The sequence below is a fragment of the Sorghum bicolor genome, chromosome 10 (assembly GCF_000003195.3).
Source record: "Sorghum bicolor cultivar BTx623 chromosome 10, Sorghum_bicolor_NCBIv3, whole genome shotgun sequence".
Lineage (NCBI taxonomy): Eukaryota > Viridiplantae > Streptophyta > Magnoliopsida > Poales > Poaceae > Sorghum > Sorghum bicolor.
The window spans coordinates 2,269,082-2,293,637 of NC_012879.2; the positions used below are offsets into that span (position 1 = coordinate 2,269,082).

General features: G+C 44.8%; 4 protein-coding genes across 6 annotated transcripts; 3 read left to right on the top strand and 1 right to left on the bottom strand.

Annotated features, from left to right (window-relative positions):
• LOC110430913 (auxin-responsive protein SAUR50-like) lies at nucleotides 2,592-3,921 on the top strand. The gene has a single exon (XM_021449129.1). The coding sequence runs from the start codon at nucleotides 2,782-2,784 to the stop codon at nucleotides 3,163-3,165; it is 384 nt and encodes a 127-aa protein (XP_021304804.1). The 5' UTR covers nucleotides 2,592-2,781; the 3' UTR covers nucleotides 3,166-3,921.
• Nucleotides 7,363-12,485, bottom strand: LOC8068415 (ribosome production factor 1). The gene is made up of 11 exons (XM_002437740.2): nucleotides 12,040-12,485; nucleotides 11,869-11,949; nucleotides 11,144-11,239; nucleotides 10,911-10,994; nucleotides 10,764-10,833; nucleotides 10,602-10,684; nucleotides 8,917-8,996; nucleotides 8,698-8,796; nucleotides 8,325-8,430; nucleotides 7,760-7,849; nucleotides 7,363-7,648 (listed from the first exon to the last, which is right to left on the bottom strand). Exons 1-11 carry the CDS (start codon nucleotides 12,298-12,300, stop codon nucleotides 7,610-7,612), a joined length of 1,089 nt encoding a protein of 362 aa, XP_002437785.1. The 5' UTR covers nucleotides 12,301-12,485; the 3' UTR covers nucleotides 7,363-7,609.
• On the top strand, nucleotides 14,707-17,485 carry LOC8068416 (probable ribosome-binding factor A, chloroplastic). 3 transcript variants are annotated; one of them, XR_002448083.1, is made up of 5 exons: nucleotides 14,707-15,115; nucleotides 15,198-15,371; nucleotides 15,931-16,077; nucleotides 16,953-17,097; nucleotides 17,148-17,485. XR_002448083.1 is itself a non-coding variant. In XM_002436390.2 (4 exons), exons 1-4 carry the CDS (start codon nucleotides 14,822-14,824, stop codon nucleotides 17,034-17,036), a joined length of 699 nt encoding a protein of 232 aa, XP_002436435.2. In that variant the 5' UTR covers nucleotides 14,707-14,821; the 3' UTR covers nucleotides 17,037-17,485. The 3 variants fall into 3 exon arrangements, 2 of the variants coding, with proteins under 2 accessions (XP_002436435.2, XP_021304257.1); XM_002436390.2 differs by having other exon boundaries at nucleotides 16,953-17,485; XM_021448582.1 differs by having other exon boundaries at nucleotides 14,708-15,115; nucleotides 15,931-16,134; nucleotides 16,953-17,485.
• On the top strand, nucleotides 22,721-24,153 carry LOC8069086 (GDP-mannose 4,6 dehydratase 1). Its single transcript, XM_002436391.2, has one exon. The coding sequence runs from the start codon at nucleotides 22,781-22,783 to the stop codon at nucleotides 23,903-23,905; it is 1,125 nt and encodes a 374-aa protein (XP_002436436.1). The 5' UTR covers nucleotides 22,721-22,780; the 3' UTR covers nucleotides 23,906-24,153.

Below are 24,556 nucleotides of genomic sequence, written 5' to 3' on the forward strand. Positions count from 1 at the left end.
ATATAATAAAACGTAGCTCTTCTGCGTGTTTGATTAAAAAAAAAAAGAAGAACAGGGAAAAGAAAACCCGTTGCACTAAATAGAGCCAAACGGCAAACCAAATCCCTACTTATAGCATGATGCACCAAAAATGGCCTATATAAAACATACTATACTTTTTTGAAAAAAAATATCATTACGAGTACACCAAAATTTCCAAATAATACCAGCAACCTCTAAAAAAGTCAACGTTTAATCCTTCCTCTCAATGCCGTGAGCCAACCTCTAAACATGTGAATCGTAGTAATTAGTAAATATAGATAGATGTGTTACCCAGTATCAGTGTTCCAATAAGCCTTAGTGCGTGGTAACAAAAAAAAAATAAAAAAAAGTATTCATGGTTTTGCGCACACACACACAAAAAAAAGAAGGAATCCCACGTTTGGGTGCAAGGACCTTGGATTATTGTTGGATCTACGACAAGAGGATGGATCTCGGCGTATGGGCTTGGGATTTCTCAGGGCGGCGGCCGGTCTGCTGCCACTGCCAGCCGACGACGGCCGGACGGAGAGCGTGTGGTGGAGGCGGCGGCGGCGGTGGAAACGGACGCCGGCAAACGCACGCGCGCACAGTGGCCGACGGATACGGGATCTATCCTGGAGCTAGCTGTGCGATCCCTGCGGCCGGCATGCATGCCTCCAATCCTTATTTGTGATGGACGATACTAGTAGCTCCATACTCCACATAATAATAATTGTACTGTAAAGAGATCGAGATCGAGATCGAGAGCACTTTGAGCGATGGACGAACGTGTACGGAGAGATTTTTTTTCAGCTGTCAAATGTCAACTCCGATCCCCCCATTTGCTCAAAAATGTCAACACGCTGCTCCGATCCTGCCTGTATAAAGACTAAAGCTAAGAGAGCACTTTCAATTAAGTGCCACTAGGTATCTAGCATATATTGCACTACACCTTGGATCGGTTGACCATGGTGGGGTCTCTTTTCTCGAGTTGCATTGCATTGTATTGCATTGAGTGGCCACTTGCTAAGTGAACATACGTATATGATGGAACATGTATAGGGCGAGGAACAGAGGTGCTCGGTCACATCAGATGCGTCCCCGTCCCATGAGGAAAGGAAGAACAATCCTGCGTTACAACGGAGACATGAATACGAGTCATTGACATTTCTATCTAGTATATATGTTCGAACTTCGAAGAGGAATAGTGACCTCAACTTAATTAGAGACCAACTTGCAAAGGAAGAGAGAGGGAAAGAGAAAGAGCGAACACAAACTCTCTAATACAAGAATATGGAGTGAGAAGTACGTATTTTAAAAGGGATATTTATTATTTTCATCAAGATTTACTTTGTAGGAGTCGCCGGCTCAGACTTAACCACAACTTTCTTGCAGGGCCTTTTTACTGGCACCTCCTATTTGGGGCGTAAGCTGGTTGCTAGATGGTGTCTGCTGCTGCCAGTGTCCTTGCTTTGACGTCCTTCGCGTTCCTTGATTGTATCTTCTTACCATATGCTGGGTTTTAAGGAGACCATGATCCTCTCTCTTAGATCTCCTCGTTCTCCAATCGTGGGTTCTCTAACCATTGAGGCTTCCTCCGCCCCTATAGGGGCGTTGGTGAAAGATGACTAGATCCTAGACAAATTCCATAAAAAATGTACATCACGATTGTCATATGTCATCTTGACTCATTGTGTTACAATCACATATAGAATGGAGTTCATCAAGAGTCCTGCCTCCTACTAGTGGTGCCATGTTCACTGACCATCGACATGCCTCCATGGCGAGAGTTGTAGCTTTATTTGTTCTCGTGACTGTATGTGAGGGTTGTTTTCCTTTAGATGTGGTGTTGATGGTGCTCTCTTTCGCGCCTCTTACTTCCCTGTGACTCTAGGTTCATGAGTCATGACCCAACAATATTATTACTGTTACTAGGTTTTGTCAAAAATTGTGCTAATGAAGTTCAGGTGGAGCATCCCCTGTGACCTTTGACAAAAGAAAAGAAAATCAAGAATGACATTCTGCGTTCCAAACAATGAAGGAGGCCTGAACTGGAATGATTGGTTGGTTTTGCCACACTCGAAAAGGAACCCTGACCTGAACTTAACTAGTCTGGAGACCACTTTGCATGCAATTGCAAAACAAGAAAAAGGGAGGGGATAAAAGTTGATGAAAACTCATCTCAGATCAGATATATGGTTGGGACTTGGGAGGTCCCCTGGCTAGGTAGGCAGCCGTACGATCATGTACCCACCATGAGAGATTTAAAGATCCGGCCGGTACTACACCCAGAGATTCACCACGCCAATGAATACCATCTTGACCCTTGGTGCATTGCAACACGTACGTACGGTCGGTGAAAAACATGGAGACTGCAGACAGGTGGTGCCGGGCCCACCACATGCATGCCCGGCAAGCCCACGGGCGCCCGGCCCCACCCTGCCCCGCCCCCGCTCCCTCGTCGCCGTACGTCTCCGCCCCACCACCACCACCAACCATGGACGGGACGGGACGGGACGGGCGCCGATCCATGCTAGCAGCTGTTAATTCTTCTCTCTTCTCTCCTTCTCCCATCCGTCGTCGATCCACCACCCATCACCTCCTCTTCTCTCCTGCCTGCCCGCCACTATATATACAACCCGCCCACCCCTCTCGCCGTCGCCCACCACCACATCGATCCCGCTCCACCATCACCAGCTCCGGCCAGTTCCAGTTCAGTCGTCGTCCCGGCACGCCGCCAGTGCTCGTCGTACGTCGTGCTTAATAATATACTCACTTTAGATGGCGATCAAGAAGGGCGGCGCGGCGGCGTCGGGGCTGAAGCAGATCCTGAGGCGATGCTCGAGCTTGGGGCGGCGCCAGCAGCAGCAGCAGCAGCAGCACGGCGGGGACGAGGACTACAACGAGGAGGACGAGGAGACGACGGGGCTGCCGTCCGACGTGCCGCGTGGCCACTTCGCGGTGTACGTGGGCGAGCGGCGGCGCCGGTTCGTGGTGCCCATCGCGCTGCTGGACCGCCCCGAGTTCCGGTCCCTGCTGCGGCGCGCCGAGGAGGAGTTCGGCTTCGCGGGCGCCGGCGCCGGCGGCATCCTCGTCCTCCCCTGCGAGGAGGTCGCCTTCCGCTCCCTCACCTCCGCGCTCGCCTGCGCCGGCGGCGCCCGGTGAACGCACCGCCCCCCTTCCTGCCGCGCGCGTGCATGCTTGCATTTGCATGCCCCCGCCCGCCGCCGCCTATTCGTTCGATTCATTGATTTGGCCCAGCTAGAGCTAGCTAGCAGATCGAGGCTGCTCGCTGCTACCAGCAGCTACACCTACAAGCTAGCTAGCTAGCTTGGCGAGAGAGAGCACCGTACCTCTACAATGAAGGTTACGTTAATGGCGTGTGTAAATATGTATTATTAGAGAAGAAGAAGAAGACGACGACGACGACGTAGTGGTGCATGCGCCGAGGATTATATTAGCGCGCGCCCGTCATTGGAGATAGCCGATCGATTGAACAAGAAGGAGATATCGATGGGGAGATGATGGATGCATGGAGCGAGAGCTAGCTTAGCTCCAGTCTCTCCAGAGCTTCACTGGCTGCTATTGTACGTGTAGCTAGCTGTTGGCCGGTGCTGCATGCATGCATGTACGTTGTTTGTGATGCGTTCTACATACTTCCTGGCCGGCCTTGTGCAAGCTAGTAGATATGGTCAGGCCAGTGTAAGTGAAGCATCATTTTTTTTTTCTGTACATGCATACTGGCGGCATGGCCGGCTAGCTGTAGGTAGCCAGAGCTGATGGGCGACCGTACGTACCGAGATCAATCAGATATGCATACATATAAACATGTGCGTGTTCCTACCTTCAATTCCCGTACGTCTCTCTCTGTTCTGATTCATTATCAATATAAGTCTTCTTTTTGCTCAGAGCAAAAGCAAATATGGTTCATGATACCGATCATATATAGTTGCTGTGTTCAGACACTGTCTGTTTTGGTTGCTGATCTTATTATTAGCTTGCTCCTACGTACTACTACTCGTACTCATCAGTACTACAGTACGTACGTGCATGTGTCAATATGTGTGTGATATATCGATCGATTGTGAAATAAATGAGGAAATCAGTGGGCGGCCGGCGTGCAGCTTTCAGTAGTAGCCGCGGATGGAATGGAACGTGGGGGGTATTAATTCCAAGGATATATCTGCAGCGAGCCTGTCTCCGCGCTGTTTGCCTGGCCGTTTTGGCAAATTGTCGTGTGCTCCTACTGACCACGTACGAGCATATGCGTACTGCGCGCCGCGTTGCATGCATCATGGAGCTGGTTACGTTGTCGATTCATCGATCACATTCACACCGTACCACGCGGCTAGCTGTAGCAGCACGTACGTAGGTCGCGTCGATCGACCCTGTTTATACGCGATGATGACCAACATTGATCTTAGTCTTTTATCCGTACTAGCTTGTGGCATGATGCAGGAGTTATCAGTTAAGGGTAGATCGTACACGACTCTACACATAATAAATAAGTAAAAGAGTAAAATTGGACTGGTGATTGTTTGCGTTTTCTGTTGGTTTTCCATTTTTGGATAACATTGTTCTCGTTAATTAAGTAAGGATAATATATAAACCTTTGGACATTTTTTAGTTATATGTTTGGATCGATGCGTGCACTGTGTGTTGTTGTACTCCTACTCTCCAGCTGTAGTTAACCGCAAACATTACAAGAGGCTTGTAGCAGTGGTACGACGTCGTCGTAGCGCAGAGACGGCAGAGTAGGCACACTGCTATGCGCAGAACAGATCGAGGTACAGCACCTGGGAGTAGTAAGGGCTAGCTGGTACCCCAGGGTCACATGGAATCATGGATCCACCATGTGGTGGAGTCGCTAGCTTTTTCACCAGGGAGAACGAACCAACGAACGAACGAGAACGACCTCTTCAGGGTCGTGGTCGTACCCGCGCGCAGTACGTCGCCTGCAGATTGGGACCCCGATCGGCGATCACCCGCGCCCCAGCGCGCGCGCACGGCCACCCACGACCACCACGAGTAGTGTTTTGTTTCGTACTCGGCCCCGGCTCTCTCTCTCTCTCTCTCTCTCGCGGGGGGGCCGGCCAACACACGGCCGCGGCCACCGCGCAGCCTACGGACGGATCCACCAACCGATCGATCCCACCGGTGCCGTGCATGGTCGCCCGCCCCCGCGCGCACGAGCGTCGCGTCGATCGGGGTCCGGGTCCGGGGCGGGGCGGGGCGGCCGAGGCGAGATCGTCAGAGTGAGCAGCTGCAGCTGCCTCGATCGGCATTCATTCGGCAAGGCACGTACGTACACGTAAATCGTAACCCCGTCCGTCCGTCCGTCCGGCTCAGAGCGCGGCGAGGCACACAGCACAGCAGCGCGACAGAAGATCTATCCACACGCACGGGTCACGGGCGTTGCCGTTGCCGTTGGCTCGCTCCGCCGCATGCAATGCAATGCAACTTGCATTGCCAACTTGGCGTGCAGGCGTAGGTACGTACGTATGTCCCGGCGGCCCCATCGCGCGACGATCAGTCTCTCAGAAACGTCGACAGACCACACTCTGCACTGGATGAAACATGCATGCAATGGCTGCAGTGCATGGTAATTAAAGAATAGTCGCTCACATACAGGCACAGGTTTACTTCATGCGATCGAGGTAGCTAGCCGGCCGGATGGACCGGATCGGAGGAGCTCTCCGTCGCTCCGACACGACTGGCGGGATGGTGGAGTTCGCCCTGCATGCCATTGCCATGCATGCATTGCGCCGGCGGGGGCATCGTGCATGCTCGCGTGCTGTGCTGCCGTGTCGTCGTCATCGTGCATGCATATATATGCCAATCTGGCGACGACAAAGATGTGTCCTCTGTATACGCGCAATGCAACCGTACGTATTCTCTTCTCTGCTGACGAGGCTCTCAATATATCCACTGCAGATATAGATATATATAAATTCCGTACTGTACCTACGTACGTACTCGCAGCCTACACTGTACACCCGTACTACGTACGTAGCAGTCCCGTTGAGGTACGTACGCGCAGTAGCAGTACTGCAGTAGGGTAGCCCAGGTTAGACCATGCAACCAAAATTACTGTGCATGGCAACCCGGCCGTGCAGGTCCATCGAGGCCGGCGCGCGGTGTTTGCTCAGCTCAAACTGCATTATCCGCTGGGTGGGTTAGCTGCCATAATCTGCTGGTAGCAGGGCGTCACTTCGATCTGAACCCAGGCGCCGCCCGCCCGGGTTGAATCATCAATCATCATCATCATCATCATCATCATCATAAGATAGAGATAGCCAGATAGATCCATCCGATCAAAACCGTCGATGCAGATGCTATCACACCATTGCATTGCATTGCATTGGAGCAGCAGCAGAGGACGGTCGTCCTCGTCCGTCCGTTCCAGCAGCCTGCCTGCAGGTGAATTGAATTCCAGGCAGGCCAGGTAACATGGCATGGCGCCGTGGGGGCCGGGGCCGGGGGCGGGCCGGCCAGCAGCCCATGTGCGGCCGCTCGTGGCCGCGGGACGCCCGAGTGGCCGAGTGCGTGCGGGGGCCGGACCACCCCAGCAACAGCAACAGCAACAGGAGGCAATAACTGACGCGGCCCGGCGGCTTCGCGTGGCCACGGGCCACCGCCGGCCAGCCAGTTTGCGCGCAAGGGTGGTGGCCGTGGGGTGGCAGACCTCACGCGCTGTCGTACGACCCGCCCTGCACGGACGTACGTGTGCCCATCGCCTGCCTGGCCTGGCCTGGCCTGGGACTGGGAGCCTCTGTGCGTGTGCTTGGGATGGACCCCCATCCATGTGTCGTGTGTGCCCTCCATCTGCTGCTGCTGCTGCATTGCGATTTGTTTCGTTTTCTCGGATTAAAACGCATCCCAGTTCAACAGCTCAGATCCATTCATGGAGACGTTCGTAGCCTCGGGTAGGAAAGGGAATTCGATCACGGGCAGCAACACCAACCAACATGGGGTTGGGACTTGGAAGGGGCAGGCGATGATAAGGCCTTGTTTAGTTCCCAAAAATTTTGCAAATTTTTTCAGATTCTCCGTCACATCGAATCTTTAGACGTATGCATAGAGTATTAAATATAGATAAAAATAAAAACTAATTGCGGTCGGAATTGACGAGACGAATCTTTTGAGCCTAGTTAGCCTATGATTGGACAATATTTGTCAAATACAAACGAAATTGCTACAGTGCTCATTTTGCCAAAAATTTTAAAACTAAACAAGGCCTAAGTCGTTAGATGGTGATTGGAGGGTGCGAAACAATTACGTGTCACGTAATGTAATGTAATGCAATCCACCTACGGTGACCTTGCGTGACAATGATTCTCATCCAGCCGAAACAAGAGATCAGAACAAACGAGACGTGCCTTTGCCAACATTTTCACCACAGAAATTTTCGACGCGAAACAGAAGTTTGTATTACTTGCTCATTGGATGGATCCACAAAATTTCTTCAACAGCATCCTCTAAGTGCATCGACTGTCAATTCTACGTGCAAAGCATCCTCTCTACAGCAATTTCTTTTTTTAAAAAAACGATCGGCGCATTTTCACCAGGTTGGGCTTGGACACCAGGTCTCCTCCAGCCAAGATCTCCATCACAAGAAGAATCTCCTCCTGCTCGTATCCATATCCGGCTGTGATCGATTTGCACAAAATCAAGCGCACATGTCAGGAAAACATCACATGGAGTTGTAGGGGTGGACGTGACATGGTAAATAATAAATCAGCGGGCGAAACAGTAGTACCTTGTGAACCCACTCGTACTCCCCGCTTTTCGTGTCGAAGGTCCCATGTTGCAAGGTGAGCAGCTTTAGAACAAAGCGAGGCCCACATTCCTGTGCCATCACAAAACAGTTTGAGGCTTTACCACTACAGATAATGGGGGTGGGGTGGCAATAATGCAGAGAGAGAGAGAGAGAGAGAGAGAGAGAGTAGCAGCAGATCTAGTGAACTCTTCCTTTTAGGCTTTAGCTGCTGCTGAGGATTAGAGATGGAGTTCGCTAACATCTAACTGGCAGGATAGTGATATCGTAAAAACAGATATATATCATACTAACAAACAGTGGCTATTAATAGGCCTTGGAGAAAGGAACGGCTAGCCTGGAAACATGCTCAACCCCATGTTGATGTATTCAGGGTGATGCATCGTGGATACTGCTGGGGCAACATATTTTTCTAAAGAAATGAAGCACAAACTGATTGTGCACCATCAACAATTAAACCAGTTGACAATTTAAGGCCGCTTGATTTCTGAATCATAAATGAAAAATGCTAACAGTAAAACTGTTGGTGGAGTAGAAGTTGCCATACCTGAAGGCGACAAATCACTTGCTTCTCAGATTCGCTTTTGCTTTCAGATGTCTTAGCTTTCTTGTCCTTTGAAGCAACCTTCTTTTCTTTTGTATCGAAGATGTACCTAGTATCAAGAGTCCATGACAAAAGTTAAAATGTTAGCTGTATAATTACCAGGCACTAACAACAAGTCATTCCGCAAAAATGAACTTTGCCTATAAGCTTAGGCGATAGCAAATTAGTATTCATCATAAAATTATTCATAAAGGTAGACAACAGATAACTAACTATACACAAAGGCACCCTGCGTACAACAGTTGCCAGATTTTTTTTTCACAAAACATAACTCTCCACACAACGCTTAATCCTAATTGCATTTTGACATGCGCACCTGTGATGACGGAAAAATATGTAGTCTCGCTGATTATGGAAGGTCACAACACGGCGCCCACGGAAATTGGGGTCTTGAGGGAAGAGAGATTGTATCATCCTGAAGAATGAAAGAGGCAAGAAAGACATGTAAGGAAAAAAAAAATCCAAACAGCAAACTACTGGAAAGAGGCAGCAGACCAGCCTTTCATTAAAAAAAGAGGTATAAGTTTCTGATCACCTTCCAACACGATGACCAAGGCGTGTAGTGAAATTGTTCAATACTAGCTCTGGCTTATGACTTGTAGGGTTGCCATGGTTCTGTGATATAAAGAGCAGACAAAAATGTAAACCAACATAACAAAAAATGCTCCATACATTACAATGTCCAGGTACACTCTGTGCACAAAAAAGGGTTCTGCTTCACTAACTTAACATATAGAAAAGATAAATTGGACGACCAAACGCTGTTTAAGAGCATAATAAGCACACTGATCACAGTAAAATAACAAACAGATCTTGGCATACAATGTTCTACTAGCTAGAAAAACCCAAAGGCAGCATGTCCTCCAGGTAAGGTAACTTTCATCTTTACATCAATCTCGAAGGCATTAACAGTTACTAACCAACTTCATCCATGCAATAATTCGATACAACACTGTAAAGCGTGGAAAATTAAAACTAGGACATGGCATGTCAGAAAGAGACATGGACCAACCTATAGCAGACATGCCATATGACACCGAACATAGCCATATGCATGTTTGGTTTTTGGGCACAAAACTCATATGGCTAAGGCAAACTAGGGACAACCTAGAGACAAGTAGGATAGTGTAATTGATAGCAGATTGATTTTTGTTCATTTTCCTTGCACCTTTTTGTCTCAAAAGTTGATGTTGAAATTATGTCTAGAGGTTATGCCTCAATGCTTTACCATTTGAGGTGCTATATGAACTACCTGAAGAAATAATTCGATACCGTTCATCTTTGTGGCATCTGCCATGCACCATGCATGATCTCTTTTGCTAATATGCCTAACATAGCATTGTGGAGATCCACATTGCCTTCATTACATTAACATAAAACTAGGAGTTCAAACATGAAGGGGTTTAGCTAGGGCTTATTGGGAACAATCCTCTCTTTCCCATAGCAGTACCATGTCCTTTGTAGCAAACAACTGAAAAATTACAAGACTACCCAAAATAGTGACAAACGAGGGAGGACATCTAGGTACTTCTGTAGAGTGGAGACACAATACCATGTAGAGGCATCTGAAACAAGAGCAGTCTACTGCATACAATTGTATTGTGGTCTCTAACAAGTGTTACTATAATGCTCAGCAGATCATGACACAATAAAACATCATAGGATGTTTCAACTAATATCAGAGAAACTGTTTGGGGGAATATAGACAATAAACAACAATTCTTAAAGTCCAATGATACCAACTAGCATTACTTTGGCCTTATTTGTGATAAAGGCAGGAAAAATTGAATCCCCATTTCCACAATTCTGCAAAAAACTAAAGGTTAATGGGAAAACTGGTCTGATCTGATTCCCTGAGATCAGGCTTATACACCTGTATGCGCCCAAAAATATGCAAATGTAAAATCTGCAGTTTTATTATTTGGAGTCTAATAAATATTACTAATAATGGAAACTAACAACATAGTAACAATTTATCTTTTTTCAAGGTTTCATCACGGGCTCAGCCTTTTTGTTTTCAGGCAGAAAATGGATCAGCTGCTCAAGCCATTCAGTAAGTTCTTCATAAATTGTAGAATGAGCATCAACAAAAAATTTTGACTCAACAAAAGTTTACAAAACATAAAAGTTACATTGCGATGACCACAAAATGCAGAAAAAAATTATAGACCCAACAATAATAAATATAGGAAACATAGTACCAAACAACAGATATAGTACCTTTATGTCCTTCCGAAGAACAAGTTTGGATAGTTTGAAATGTGCAGTAGGGCCATCAGGTAACCCAATGATAAGTAGAGCATCTGGCACATAAAAACCAACATGATGTCACAATCAAGATGAAGTTCAAGAACTTTTAGCACCAATATGATGAATCCATACCAGGTTCCCTTCGATTTGTGTGGACAACAATAAGTGAGGTGAAATCCCTATTTTTTGCATAGTCCACAATCTGAAAACAAATGAATTTATAAAGGTGCCTCGTTGAAACAATTATTTTTTAAAAAAAAAATCAGCACAACGGCATACTTTCTTGAGTTCGTACGTTCCCCTTTTTACATAATGGGAATTCGGTATCACTTGCATTAACTCGTCAATAAATGCAGGTCCCCTCTGGATATACACAGCAGAAAGTGTATTGTTAAATCATGCAATTTTGTAGGAAGATTATAAAAACACAAAATCGTCACAAATTGAAAATCAGCAGAATAAGATATGGAGCGGAAATTCAGGGAGAAGGGATAAGAATAGGAAATAAATACCCCTGAATTGAAGCGGCATGTTGTAATCAATATTTTCGGGGTTATGTGCTGCTTTAGAACTGCATTGAATTCATCCGCATCATTTCCTGCAAACAGCTGCAGACATGAAAAGTTATTCCATAGTTCACAAATCTAGAAACTGTGCTGAGAGGAAATACTGGTCTTAGTAAATCACCGAGCGCAACCCCAAATTTTGAATACAGAACTTCAAATTGAGTAAAATTGACACAGCAATCCAAATGAGCATTCATCCACAAAGACAAAATAGACTAATAGAGGTTCCTAAGTTTCCAAGAGAGAGTGTTACTGCATTCCCCAAGAGAATCAAGTGGAACAGCGAACACAATGCACAAGAAAAGCTTTAAGAGCAGCTAACAAGTTAACAAGAGAAAGATGAAAGTGCAGTCAGGTACATAAGATGATGCACAACCAAATTGGATTGGATTCATTAGGACAAGCAAACTATATAACATAAATGATCTCATTGTCACTCCTATAATTTGCAACTTCATTTCAGCTGTCACTTTTAATTCTGATGAACATTGTCACTATTAATTTGACATTCATAGGTTACATGTGGTGTTAGTAACCTAAACATCAGATTCGCACAAGTACTATATTAGTTGCAATGCTTCTGCAGTTCTGCACTAAATTAAACATATCACCGGTAGTTACAGACTTATGATGTTATGCAAGCATGGTATCATCAAGAATGATATACGGACCTCCTGGTCGTCGGGCCGGCACACAGTCTCATCGGGCTCCCTGGTATTCTCGATCGTCCGCGGCACCTGCCTCTCCGGCGGCTGCAAACACCCAAAGCAATCAGAACCAAACCAAACCAAAAACTACAAGCTCTACAGGTGGCGCGTGCAGTTCGAAGAGCGCTCGCTTACCTGCTCCCCGAGCTCTTCGGCGCGGCGGGCGGCCTGGCCGCGTTCACGGGCAAGCGCGCGCTTCTGGGCCTTCTTCTCTCGCTTGAGCTTGGCATGCACCTCGCGGCGCTTGTCCTTGTTCTTGATCTGCGACGGCAGTATCGCCTCCGCCTTCTCCTTCCTGGCCTTCTTGCCCTTCCGCCCGCTCCTCCCCTCGCCATCGTCGCCCGGGGGCGGCGCCGCGTCGGCGGGAGGCTGCTTCCGCTTCTTCTCCTTCGCCATCGCCGGCGGGAGGTTGCTGCGGTTCGCGCGGCGAGGGTTTAGGCGGCGGCGGCGGCGGCGGCTAGGGTTAAGGGATAGCAAGGCGGGAGCGAGAGCGCTCTGAGCAACGTGGCGCGTTGGTGGCGGCGCCGCGACTCGCTCGACTCGGGGACGTGGGGAAAGGGAACAGACACCTGCTGGGCCTTAGAAGATCACGTCCTCACGAAGGATGCGCTTTGACTGTGAGAATGGGCTGCCAGTTATGGGCTTGTATTTTGAGCTGGTAATGGGAACGTCGAATTTTTATATTTTCTAATTCGTTTTTTTATTTAAATATCTGTCTGTATAAATTGAAAAATTACAAAGTTATACTATTGCCGCCGATTGAACCGTACCATAAATTTTACATAAGAACTTGAATGAAGATAAAATTTATATGAAAGTTGTAGTGAAAAAATACAATGTTATAGTTTATGACTTTTTTTTTCATTTGATGAGGTGGTTTTGATACCAAAACCGTTTGATAAAATGTTCAAATCTATATTTATACATATATGAATATTATATTGATTATTTTGGTACCAAGATGGATTCAAATAAAAATTTTGTTGTAGATTTCACCGTTAAATATAGTTATTAAAAAAATAATCTTGATATGTGAATATATAAAAAGCTATATATTTTTCAAGATGTACTATCTAAGGATGTGAAAAATTGCCCCGATTTATCCACTGCCTAGTGCAGCATATTTTTTTTAAAAAAAACCACAACTTTTTTCATATAATATCATGTATGAATAATGTTTATATAAATATTGTATAGTGCTCCCTCAGTTCTCTTTCATATGTCTAGCCTTCTAGGGTTGTTCTAAGTCAAACATTACTATCTTTGACTGACTATCCACTCCCAAAAATCCTTATAGCTTTACAACATATGAATTGTATAACATCAAAGTAATTTTCATGTAAATCTAAAAACATAAATCCTATACCATGAATCTATATTTTTTCCTTTGAAATTGATAGTCGAAGATATAAATGCTTGATTTTTCTTTTGAAGAAAGTCCATCTAGCCTCCCTTAATTTTTGGGTAAGTTCGTTTCACTTTTCTCAATCAGAAAAATAGTTTTTTAAGCTTCCCAACTATTGGAACATATGATTTAACTCTCTAAACAATTTTGATTTTGAAGGTTGTTTTAGCTTATGTGGTGCAACATCAACCGTCCTATGTGGCGTCACATTAAGAACGAGAGATGTAAATCAACCTTTCGCCACGGTTTAGGAGGTCAACCTTATATAAATATTTTTTAGAATAAATATGCATTTAAAGCACTAAAATCTACTTTATATTAGAAAGTGCATAGAGAATACTAAAATCATGCTCTATGTTTTTTATCTAGTCACCATACTAAACATGATTTTATGAAACATTTAAAGTATGTATCGAAGCCCTGTCTAAATTGTATTCGGACTTATTCATGTGTTCTCGGTGGATGTGCAAAATCTACAACGATAATGGCAAATAAGAAAGCGATCACATCCATCCAGATGGTGTCGCCTAAGTCGTAAACGTTAGTTCAAGACTCTAAGAAGTCGCATGCCGACTATTGCTAATGGTTTAATGAGTATACACACATCGTTGTCATGATGTCTCTTGAATGAGGTAGTGTTGCTACAAAGTTAGACTGCATGATACATATTGTTAATATGTAAATATATATTGAATTATATTTAATTTATTTGAAATTTTTCATGCATATCTTGATGGTTAACCACGAAAGGTCAACAATACTCATAGAGGGTAATTAGACATATTTGGAAATTTCTCGCAAAAACTCAAAGTAGTGGTATCAACAAAACTGAAGCTTCCAATCTAGATTATTGTGCTTTTGATCTTTGACAGGGTAAGCCAAAACACTACGTATTCAAACCAAATCTTAGATTATCGATTTTTTTTTTGAATCATAGATTATCGAATTACCACACTTCCTTAGGTATTCGTTGCCCTTCTTTTGCCTTGGAAGAGCACGGCCTCATGAGGGTTGTTGCCCTTTGGGCTTAGATTTCGAGAATGGGCTGGTAGTTATGGGCTTGTATTCTGTGCTTGTAATGGCTTCTTTGTGTTTCCATATCTAGTCCACGGGTGATATTTGATTCCCCCCCTATTGTACAAAGTTGTGTGAGAGCTTAATTTGTGCAAATAATGTTGAAAAAAGAATGGCAATTTCGGAAAATGCTTAGTAAATGTTTGTACTAATGGATTTTTTTCTCACAACGGCTTATGCAGATGCTGCATCACATAACTTTGGGAACCAGATAGTAGGAATTCGAATTGGTGAACTTTTTGCAGAAAAGAATAGATAAATTCAGTGTTTCTTTATTTTTTTTGAATTAAATAAATAATAATAAATGCAGTAAAACTACAAAGATATTTGCTCAACTGGACCCGGCAACACTATCCCCTTCGCCGGCGCCGCTCCCGCTCCGTCCCACTCCCACCCGCGCTCTCCACCGATCGATCGAAGCATCCGCCTTCCGGCGTGATGTTCCCGTGCCGCCCTCTGGCTCCGCGGCCCCCGCCGCGTGCCCTTTCCCTCTTGCGGCTTCCTCCGTCGTCGCTGCGGCCGCCGCCGTCGTCTCTGCGCGTGGTGCGGTGCATGGCGAAGGAGCGGCGGGTGCGGATGGTGGCGAAGCAGATCCAGCGGGAGCTCGCTGACATGCTCACCCGCGACCCCGTCCTGCAGCGCGCCGTGCTCCCCGAGGCCGCGCTCGGCGCCGACCGCTACCTCTCGTCGCTCACTACCATCGCCGACGTCGAGCTCTCCAACGACCTCCAGGTCAGGCCACCCGCCGCTCACGCGTGAGTGCCCAAATGGTGGTCGGGTTTGCGCAGGTGGTGCTGAATTCCGGTGTGCGCAGGTGTGCAAGGTGTACGTGTCCGTGTTTGGGGACGAGAGGGGGAAGAAGGTGGCCATCGAGGGGCTCAAGGCCAAGACCAAGTACGTCAGGAGCCAGATAGGCAAGCGGATGAAGCTGCGCCTCACGCCGGAGATAAGGTTCATCGAGGATGAGTCTATGGAGCGTGGAAGCAGGGTAGGATACAAGTTTATCTGTTTCTGCAGGATTCGAATTCACTTGTTTTTGCATGATGTGAACTCCGTTAATCACAGACCGACAATAGTTGTTTTTGTTTACATTGAACTCGATATATGCCCTTGATACAGTATTGTTCAGTACTGTGAATTTGTGTGTCCCAACAATGTCGTGATTGATCTGCTCGGCACAGCATATGCTAATCAACCACCACAGTCCACACACCTACACACACAAAAAAAAAAACGTGCATAAATAAATGACTATCCTTCATCCAATCATCCATTATTGGATTTGTTGTTCCCCTGCAAATTGTGAGGCACGGATAGTGTTTTGCATTTTTTTTAACTTTGAAGCGCAAAGGGTATGTGCAGTGCAGTTTTTGGTGAAAATTAGAATCAGCTTTATGCTTTATGGGGATATAAGAACCATAAGGCATGTACAATTATATCTCAACATAAACAATTTGATGAGCTCTAGGAGGTGTATTGACACAACAATTTTTTTTAGTATTTCTATATACTGGAAAAATACTGACTGAATATTTCTGTCTTTATAGATCCTTGCTATACTTGACAAACTAAAGGAGGAAAGGGAGCAACAAGAAGGAAAAGATGGAGAGGAAGATGTAGAAGGTTCATATATATCAGAAGAAGAAGATGGTGACTGGGATGCAGATGACCCAGATGAGGAGGATATCATTTATGTAAAATAGCCTATCGTATTCTGGGAACTTGGTCATCATTCATCCAGAGCACAGCAGGTTTGCTTCTACTGATTGAAATCATGTCATGCAAAAACTATGAGGCTTTGGCCAAGCACCATCATTAGCTTATAAATTGTTGTGATGCTATCTGCTTTCAAGTTCCTGGACTTGAACCCTGATGCTTGAAGCTCATTGAGCACCTCCCTAAAGGGTTTGATACCCTCCTCTCTCAAGAGTCAAGACAAAGCCAAGGGAACATGTCCCCCCATGGTTAAGTTTTTTGGTATTCTGTCTTTGTAGATTATCTGACATCAATTCCAAGCTCTTCTAATGCATATTAAACTACTGTGTATGTCATGTGGCAAAATTAGACTGGGAACAACTTTTGGCAATATTTTTTTTAAAAGCAAGCAACTTAAATTTAGCTCTGATATGGCAAAAGGAAACCATTATGATTTTTAAGAAAAAAAGAACAGCAAATGGCTCAAGAGTCAGAGGACAAAACATGATATGATTATGGCACCGCTACATATATATTGAACTATTTTTGTTATTTGAAACTGTGCTAAGCACATTTAGTTTAGTTGTTCAGCCAACAGAGTGTCTAGTACAGCCACTAGATAAGAAAAAGTGCAAGAGAAAGTGATACATCTTTGGTTTCAACTAAATGATTTGTATGCTTGGATAATTGTTCAGCTCCATGCAGATTTCTGATCTGACTTAGTTGGAGGTTATCAGTAGTAGTGAGTGTAGGTTGTTCTTTGTAGTAGGCATGATATAGAGTTATGCATCCTCAGGCTATCATTTTGTTTTCTTAAAATTTTAGCTAATATGTAGTACCAGTAATGTTCTAATTGGTACAACTAAATGTGCAGTTCTCTTCGGAGTTTAATCCAGTGAAGTTCAGAACTCACTGCTTACCTGCTTGTCGAAGCACTCCAAAGTATATCAGCACTTGAAGAGGTTTACAGAGACGTCTCTTTTGTCAATTGAAGCAGGTCATATCACATCCCTGATGCTGTTTAGAAGCTGGTCATGTCCTTTCTTCATTTGCGATGTGGGGTAATTTCAATGAGGGATTCGAAAGCTAGTCTTTTTTCTGTCCACTGGATCATGATATCTGACCATTGACGCAAGACAGTTTTGGCTGATGCGCATTCCTCTGTTATATGTTAACTAGCAAATGTTTAATTTGTACCTGCCTAGTTATCTTGCTGCGTTTCAGTCATAATTTTCTTTTATGGTTTGGGTACAGTTTCTCTCTCTTTCTCCGAGCCATTTTGTAATAGAGTAGCATCAGTATGATTTAATGATAAAATATCACTTTCTCATCGGATCTAACAAAAATGATCTGGATATTACAAATGTATCTCCAGCTGAGCTTCTTTTGGAAATTAGTAGTCCTTGAGTTCCTAAGGCACATTGTGCTTTAATTGATTCGATCTGCTGTGGTTGTACTGCTATGGTTATTCAGGTGACCATGAGGATAAGCGGCTTGCCTTTTTCCTCTTAATTTTATTCACTCCGAAATTCTTTTCAGTTTCAACTTTCCTCAGGGAACATTTCAATGAGCTAGGAGAGAATTGAGAAAGCTTATGAGCACTGTTGTGATCCAATCTTCTGCATGCTCCTACTTGTTTTTGACAGGCGTTATGAACACTGAACACAACATTTGCCATCGTGATCTTGCAATGGTTGCTAAGGGTTTGTTTCAATCAACCAGCTGAATACACATCTAAAGAGGATGAGGTTCTTATTACAAGTACAAGTAACTGAACTCACATGGTAATTCTTTTAACATATTAGCTTCTTCAATGAAATTTCCTTGCACTGCATCAAGAGAGCACACACACACACAGACACACACACACACACACACACACACACACACACACACATATATATATATATATATATATATATATATATATATATATATATATATATATATATATATATATATATATATATAACAAGATATCTAGGAACTCGTTTTAATCCTGCACTCCTTCACATCCTTGAAGAGTGTTAGCTAGATATCTGCTGTCTCTTTCTTCACACTACCCCTGTTCTCTTTTCTTGCTGTCACGCTGGATATATATTTCTCCAGTGATTCACTCAAATCGAAAAAAAAAACACATTTCTAATAAACTCAGGTTTAATAAACACTTGTAATTCCGTGTCTCTTTTAACTTTTAGAGCATACCAGATGTTTTTACCTGATGCTATAACTTATGCACATATAAACAGTATGAACTAGGCCTACTCATCTGAACATTTTGTTGCAGGCAAAAGAAAGCGTTTACAGAGCTGTTGTCTTTTGATGAATAAAGTGCGGAAGGTTCTGAATGGCTGTCCAATAAGTGTGCCCAACACAGACTGCACTGTGTCGGAAACCAAAAACCCAAAGGGTTAGGGCCTGTTTAGAGAAATGAGAACTTTTTGGAAGAATGGATCTAAACAGGGGCTTGTAAAACTTGGCTGTAAAGATTTGGAATTTGGGACCTTAGAGCCCCAAAACTGTGTAAACTTGCTTAGAGACCCGTGTTATGTGTCTTGCAGACCAAGAAGCATCTAAACACCTATTTGAATGTAAAGTTTACAGCCAAAAGTTTTGAGATGTAAAGATTTGGGATCTAAACAGGCCCTTACTGAAGCCAATTCAAGAATCAAGCGAAGTGGTTAAAAGGAGCTTAAGCATCAAGTTTACTTCCACCCAAAAAACCAAAATTTTTCAAGGTTTCCCGTCATATTGAATCTTTAGACGTATGCATGAAGTATTAAATATAGATAAAAATAAAAACTAATTGCACAGTTTAGTCAAAATTTACGAGACGAATCTTTTGAGCTTAGTTAGTCCATGGTTGGACAATAATTACCACAAACAAACGAAAGTGCTACAGTGTCGCAAAATTTTTTCCTACACCAACTAAACACGGCCCAAAGGGTTACTGCAATTTTCATGGCGTGACACATAAGGCATGAAAAGAACAAAGCTTAAAGTAGTTAAAAAAGGATCCGGTCAAGCATGAAGCAAGTAGTCCCAAAGGTGTCGTTGTCACCAAGATCTTATACAGTGCAAAGACAAAGCAGGAAAGCTGATATAAAAAGTTGGCATGAGATGAAACAATTGTCTTAGTATCTGTTAAGAACGAAAGGACCATCGAGATGCAATCAAGCCTCTAAGGCCTTGTTTAGTTCGCGAAGGAAAAAATTTCGCGATACTGTAGCACTTTCGTTTGTTTGTGGTAATTATTGTCTAACTATAGACTAACTAGGCTTAAAAGATTCGTCTCGTTAATTCCGACCAAACTGTGTAATTAGTTTTTATTTTTGTCTATATTTAATACTTTATGCATGCGTCTAAAGATTTGATGTGACGGAGAATCTTGAAAAATTTTAGATTTTTGGGTCGAAGTAAACAAGGCCGAAGAATTACAGAAAGCTGGTCCAGAGATCTGAAGTAGACAGTAGCAGCTGATTGGGTGTCATTCGTAGACTAAAGGAAGAAATCCGAATCTACTACAAGATGGCTAAAGATCAAAGCAATTGTGAGTCTACATGATCCTTTTTTTTTTCCCGATAGAGGTCCCTAAAAAAAATTGTGGCACGTATGCATGGAAATCTCAAATCTAGCACAGAAAGGCATGTAGTCGCTTGGGGGGAAGGAAAGATGCCAGGCATACGCATCCCAGGTAACAATTTTAGAGAAATTGGTATCTTTCAGCTCACGCATTGCTGCCACTTTACATCTTGGAAAATGGCACTGACGGATTCCATTTGAAACGTGGAACTGTACTCTCATGCTTACATCGCGCTCGAACGATTGTACCGTACGTGCTTACCACGGTGAAGCCATATGTGCTCTTCATCATCGACCTGTTTTTTTTTCTATTATTATTACTCAAAACGTTGCTTAACTAGTGTTTTTCTTTGCCTTCTTTTTTGCAGCTGGCACCGACAGTTGGAGCTGTCAGGGATGCAAACTGTGGAGATCCGTCAGGTCAGGAAAAAACTTCAAATATGATGAGTTTGTGAAGTGTCTCTGAACCATGATGGTCGTCTGAACTGAACCATAATGGTCGTCTGACCTGCAGTGTCGTTTCGCTCAAATTTGACTTATGGTACTGTTTATATTCATGTGTTATTAATTATTATTACGGGAGAAAAGCACGGTTCCTTCGCCGAATAGAACAAGCGTGGATACGTGTTTCTTTTCCGAGACTACGTTTCTGCCGGATCCGTCTCCTAGGACGTGCGTGCCTGGAGAATGACGGCACGGCAGTAGAATAAAAGCTGAGAGGGTGGTGCTTGGCTTTGAACTTGATTGAACCTTTGACATGGCACGTGCCTGGGCAACGCATCTGTCCTTGGTCGCCTGCGGTTCATCCGTCCTGTGCTGGTTTCTGCAACCGGCGTTCTGGATCCTGTGCTCTGCATCATACTCCTGGTATTGTTTAAGGCCTTGTTTAGTTCCTTCCCTAATTTTTTTCACGACACTGTAGCACTTTGTTTGTTTGTGGTAATTATTGTCCAATCATGGACTAACTAGGTTCAAAAGTTCGTATAGTAAATTTCGACCAAACTGTGCAATTAGTTTTTATTTTCGTTTATATTTAATACTCTATGTATGTGTCTACAGATTCGATGTGATGGAAAATCTTGAAATTTTTTTAAATTTTGGGTGGAAGTAAACAAGGCCTAACTGTCTGTCGGCAGATCTGACCGGCTCATTTTGGAGTTCGCATTCTCTGCAATCCGTGGAGTGGATCCGTGCCTCGGTTTTGAGGAATCCATAGGGGTTGAGATGGAATGCGTGGCAGAGACGAAAAGTGGAACCAACTTGTTGGGCACCAGAGGTCAATGCATGGGGATCATCATGAACGGAAGCCAAGTGTCCGGTGCTCGAGGCCGCCGGTCAACCGTGCTCGTGCATGCCTCTTGCCTCTTGCTCAGTCGGACGACTTCGGCGCAAGTCGCTGCTCCGGCGGGCCGCAGCGCGACGAGTCGTCGTGCCCTGCTTGTGCTGCTCCTGTCGTCGCTAGCTGCTGCGTTGGTGCCTGCCATGCATTTGGGGGGCGTTTGATTGGACCTATTAAAGTCTAACAAATATTTTCGTTTTATTTACTAACTAGTATGTAATCATAAATTAATTAAGTTTAAAAGATTTGTTTTCATAAATAATCTCTATTCAATACTTCATATAGTCTATACATATGTTTAAACATTCGATGTAATATGTATTAACATAACAGAAGGAACTAGCAGATCCTTTAGTCGCATGCCATTGCCACGCATCTGCCGTCTTGCTTCGTGAATCGTGATGGGAGTGACGAGAAGGTTGTATATGTTTGCTTGGTAGTATCAAACGTATCTGAAGTATCCCAGTAAAAAATCAGATCGTTGAAGATGGAGATGTTCGATGAGCCAGCCGGCCTTTACTTTTACCATCTCAAGCAAAGCTATCTAGGAGTATTTGACTATCGTTATCTTACGCGAGCTGATTTGACATTTCACTGTTATTCAGTGCACTATACGTGAACCAAGCGACCCTCACCTGTATACCTCTCCAAATCTACAGTGGTTCTCTTATACGATGAAGTATAACATGAGGAGCGTCCGTCTGGAATACAGGAATTCCATAAAATTATAAAATTTCATAAGTTTAATTACATAGAAACAACGCTTGATCAGAAAAAAAAATATTATTCTCTTTTCGAAAAAAAATCTAATGTTTCAAACAGGACCTAATCCTTTACATAAACCACACGTCCACACACATATCTGCCGCTCGTTACTTTGTACTCCGTACCAGAGATAGTGATACAATCATTCTTTAAACCGATGTTAGTGCAACTTTGACACGCACATTTATAAGAATGGTGAAATGACTATATGGGGATCGGCTAGACTACAAAAAATTGACTTTTCTAGTTCTTTTCCTAACATTAATAACTCGACGGTGAACATGGGTACGATGCAATCACCCCCCGAAAGGTGGCGATACATATGGTGAAAATTATGCTCATTAATTATTACTCCGTAAATATTACGGTATATTTCAGCTATGACTTTTCAGCCAAGCAAATAAAGGTAGTACAATATTTTAGAAGATGAATAGAGTGCTGCAAAACATGTCCGTTATCCCATCTCCTATACCTATAAAGGTGACAACCCATATAAGGTAGTCTTTAAAAGAAATTTACAGGAGATGTTGAGATTCTCTTAGCACAACAGTTAGGAACCGTTTGAAATATGGGATTTTTTTTTTCATGTTTCTGTTTTTTTTCCTTTGAAAATAAGCTAATTCCTGTAAAATGATTCACGATTCCTATGAAATTCCTGTTCTCGAAACATATCCTCAATTCAAAAAATCTTTGCACACTAGTGCGGTTTTAATTTTGTTAATAACTTGATCGATCAGCATACAATCATGGATCCAAAGGATGTGTGTGTGTGTGTGGAGATGTGCAATGCACAGCCATCCATATTATTTTTCACAATGTCCAGAAAAGGAAAAAAAAACAATGTTTTGCTTTGCTCATTTGGCAAGTATACACGCACACTTGACTGGCACTGGACCACACCCCCGGTGCTCCGGCTCTGCAGGCGGGACTACAATGTACAAATACTCCCTGCAGGCCCCTGCTTTCTTCCCACCAAATTTGCTTCCCAGATCAGACCTCCTCGCTTCCCTTCCCAAATGGCTCATTCCAATGGCGCGGCCGCCACTGCCACTGCCGCCGGCGACGGCGAGACCACCCCGGTGCCACGTCCCCTCGCACCGGCGCAGAAGGTGGCGCTGATCACGGGCATCACGGGCCAGGACGGTAGCTACCTGACGGAGCTGCTCCTGTCCAAGGGGTACGAGGTGCACGGCCTCATCCGCCGCTCCTCCAACTTCAACACGCAGCGGCTGGACCACATCTACCACGACCCGCACGCGGTGCCGTCGTCGCCGCGTCCCCTGATGCAGCTCCACTACGCCGACCTCACCGACTCCTCCTCCCTCCGCCGCGTGCTCGACGCCGTCTCCCCCGACGAGGTCTACAACCTCGCCGCGCAGTCGCACGTCGCCGTCTCCTTCGAGGTCCCCGACTACACCGCCGACGTCACCGCCACGGGGGCGCTCAGCCTCCTCGAGGCCGTCCGCCTCTCGCGCAAGCCCATCCGCTACTACCAGGCGGGCTCCTCGGAGATGTTCGGCTCCACGCCGCCGCCGCAGAGCGAGGACACGCCGTTCCACCCGCGCTCACCCTACGCCGCCTCCAAGGTCGCCGCGCACTGGTACACCGTCAACTACCGCGAGGCCTACGGCATCTTCGCCTGCAACGGCGTGCTCTTCAACCACGAGTCCCCGCGCCGCGGCGAGAACTTCGTCACGCGCAAGATCACGCGCGCCGTCGGCCGCATCAAGCTTGGCCTGCAGACCAAGGTGTTCCTCGGCAACCTCTCGGCGGCCAGGGACTGGGGGTTCGCCGGAGACTACGTCGAGGCAATGTGGCTCATGCTGCAGCAGGATCAGCCGGCCGATTACGTCGTCGCCACTGAGGAGTCCCACACCGTCGAGGAGTTCTTGCAGGCTGCCTTCGGCTACGCCGGGCTCAACTGGAAGGATCATGTGGTCATTGACAAGAAGTACTTCCGGCCTGCAGAGGTCGACAGCCTCAAGGGAGACTCCACCAAGGCCAGGAAGGTGCTCAAATGGAAGCCCAAGGTTGGGTTCCAGCAGCTCGTGGAGATGATGGTTGATCACGACATTGAGCTCGCCAAGAAGGAGAAGGTCCTGGTGGATGCTGGGTACCGTGATCCCAAGCAGCAGCCATAGGAACAGCACAGATGCTTCTTGCTTTTTTGGGAATCGGATACAGATTGTTGCCTTGTACCTCATATACATTGTGGTTCTCAGAGTAGAGAGGTTGACCGGAGTTACTATCGATAACTTCTCCTGGTAAGAAATAAGGATGATTGCAGTATGATGTCATAGTATCTTCATTTACTTTTCTGACTATGTTATGTGCTTTAATCAAATGAATGAATAATCCATGCCAATTTGGTATTTGGAAGAGGATGATATGCCTGTTTGATTGCAGCTGTTGATGTTAAGAGCAAAAGTATCATCCTGATACCAGCTGCTTCAGTCTGTACTGTTCTACTTCAGCTACTGTCACACATGTTCTGTTTAATTGAAAAGAGCAGACAAAAATGTAAACCAACATAACAAAAAATGCTCCATATACTACTTTACAATGTCCAGGTACCCTCCTTGCACAAAAAAAAAGGGTTCTGTTTCACTAACTTTACATGTAGAAAAGATAACTGGACGTCCAAATGCCGTTTAAGAGCATAATAAACACACTGATCATCACACCAAAATAACAAAGAAATCTTGGCATACAATGTGCTACTAGCTAGAAAAATCCAGAGGCCGGCAGCATGTTCTCCAGGTATGGTAACTTTCATCATTACATCAAAATCT

Bases quoted from the DNA above. Each gene is read 5' to 3' on its own strand.
- LOC8068416 (XM_002436390.2), top strand. From the start codon at position 14,822: ATGTTCCCGTGCCGCCCTCTGGCTCCGCGGCCCCCGCCGCGTGCCCTT. The intron at 15,116-15,197 runs GTCAGGCCACCC...CGGTGTGCGCAG, and splicing joins AGCTCTCCAACGACCTCCAG to GTGTGCAAGGTGTACGTGTC. The intron at 16,078-16,952 runs GTAAAATAGCCT...CTAAATGTGCAG, and splicing joins ATGAGGAGGATATCATTTAT to TTCTCTTCGGAGTTTAATCC.
- LOC8068415 (XM_002437740.2), bottom strand. From the start codon at position 12,300: ATGGCGAAGGAGAAGAAGCGGAAGCAGCCTCCCGCCGACGCGGCGCCG. The intron at 10,995-11,143 runs GTATTTATTTCC...GTGTATATCCAG, and splicing joins CATGCCGCTTCAATTCAGGG to AGGGGACCTGCATTTATTGA. The intron at 8,997-10,601 runs GTACTATATCTG...TTTATATCACAG, and splicing joins TTCTTCGGAAGGACATAAAG to AACCATGGCAACCCTACAAG.
- LOC8069086 (XM_002436391.2), top strand. From the start codon at position 22,781: ATGGCTCATTCCAATGGCGCGGCCGCCACTGCCACTGCCGCCGGCGAC.
- LOC110430913 (XM_021449129.1), top strand. From the start codon at position 2,782: ATGGCGATCAAGAAGGGCGGCGCGGCGGCGTCGGGGCTGAAGCAGATC.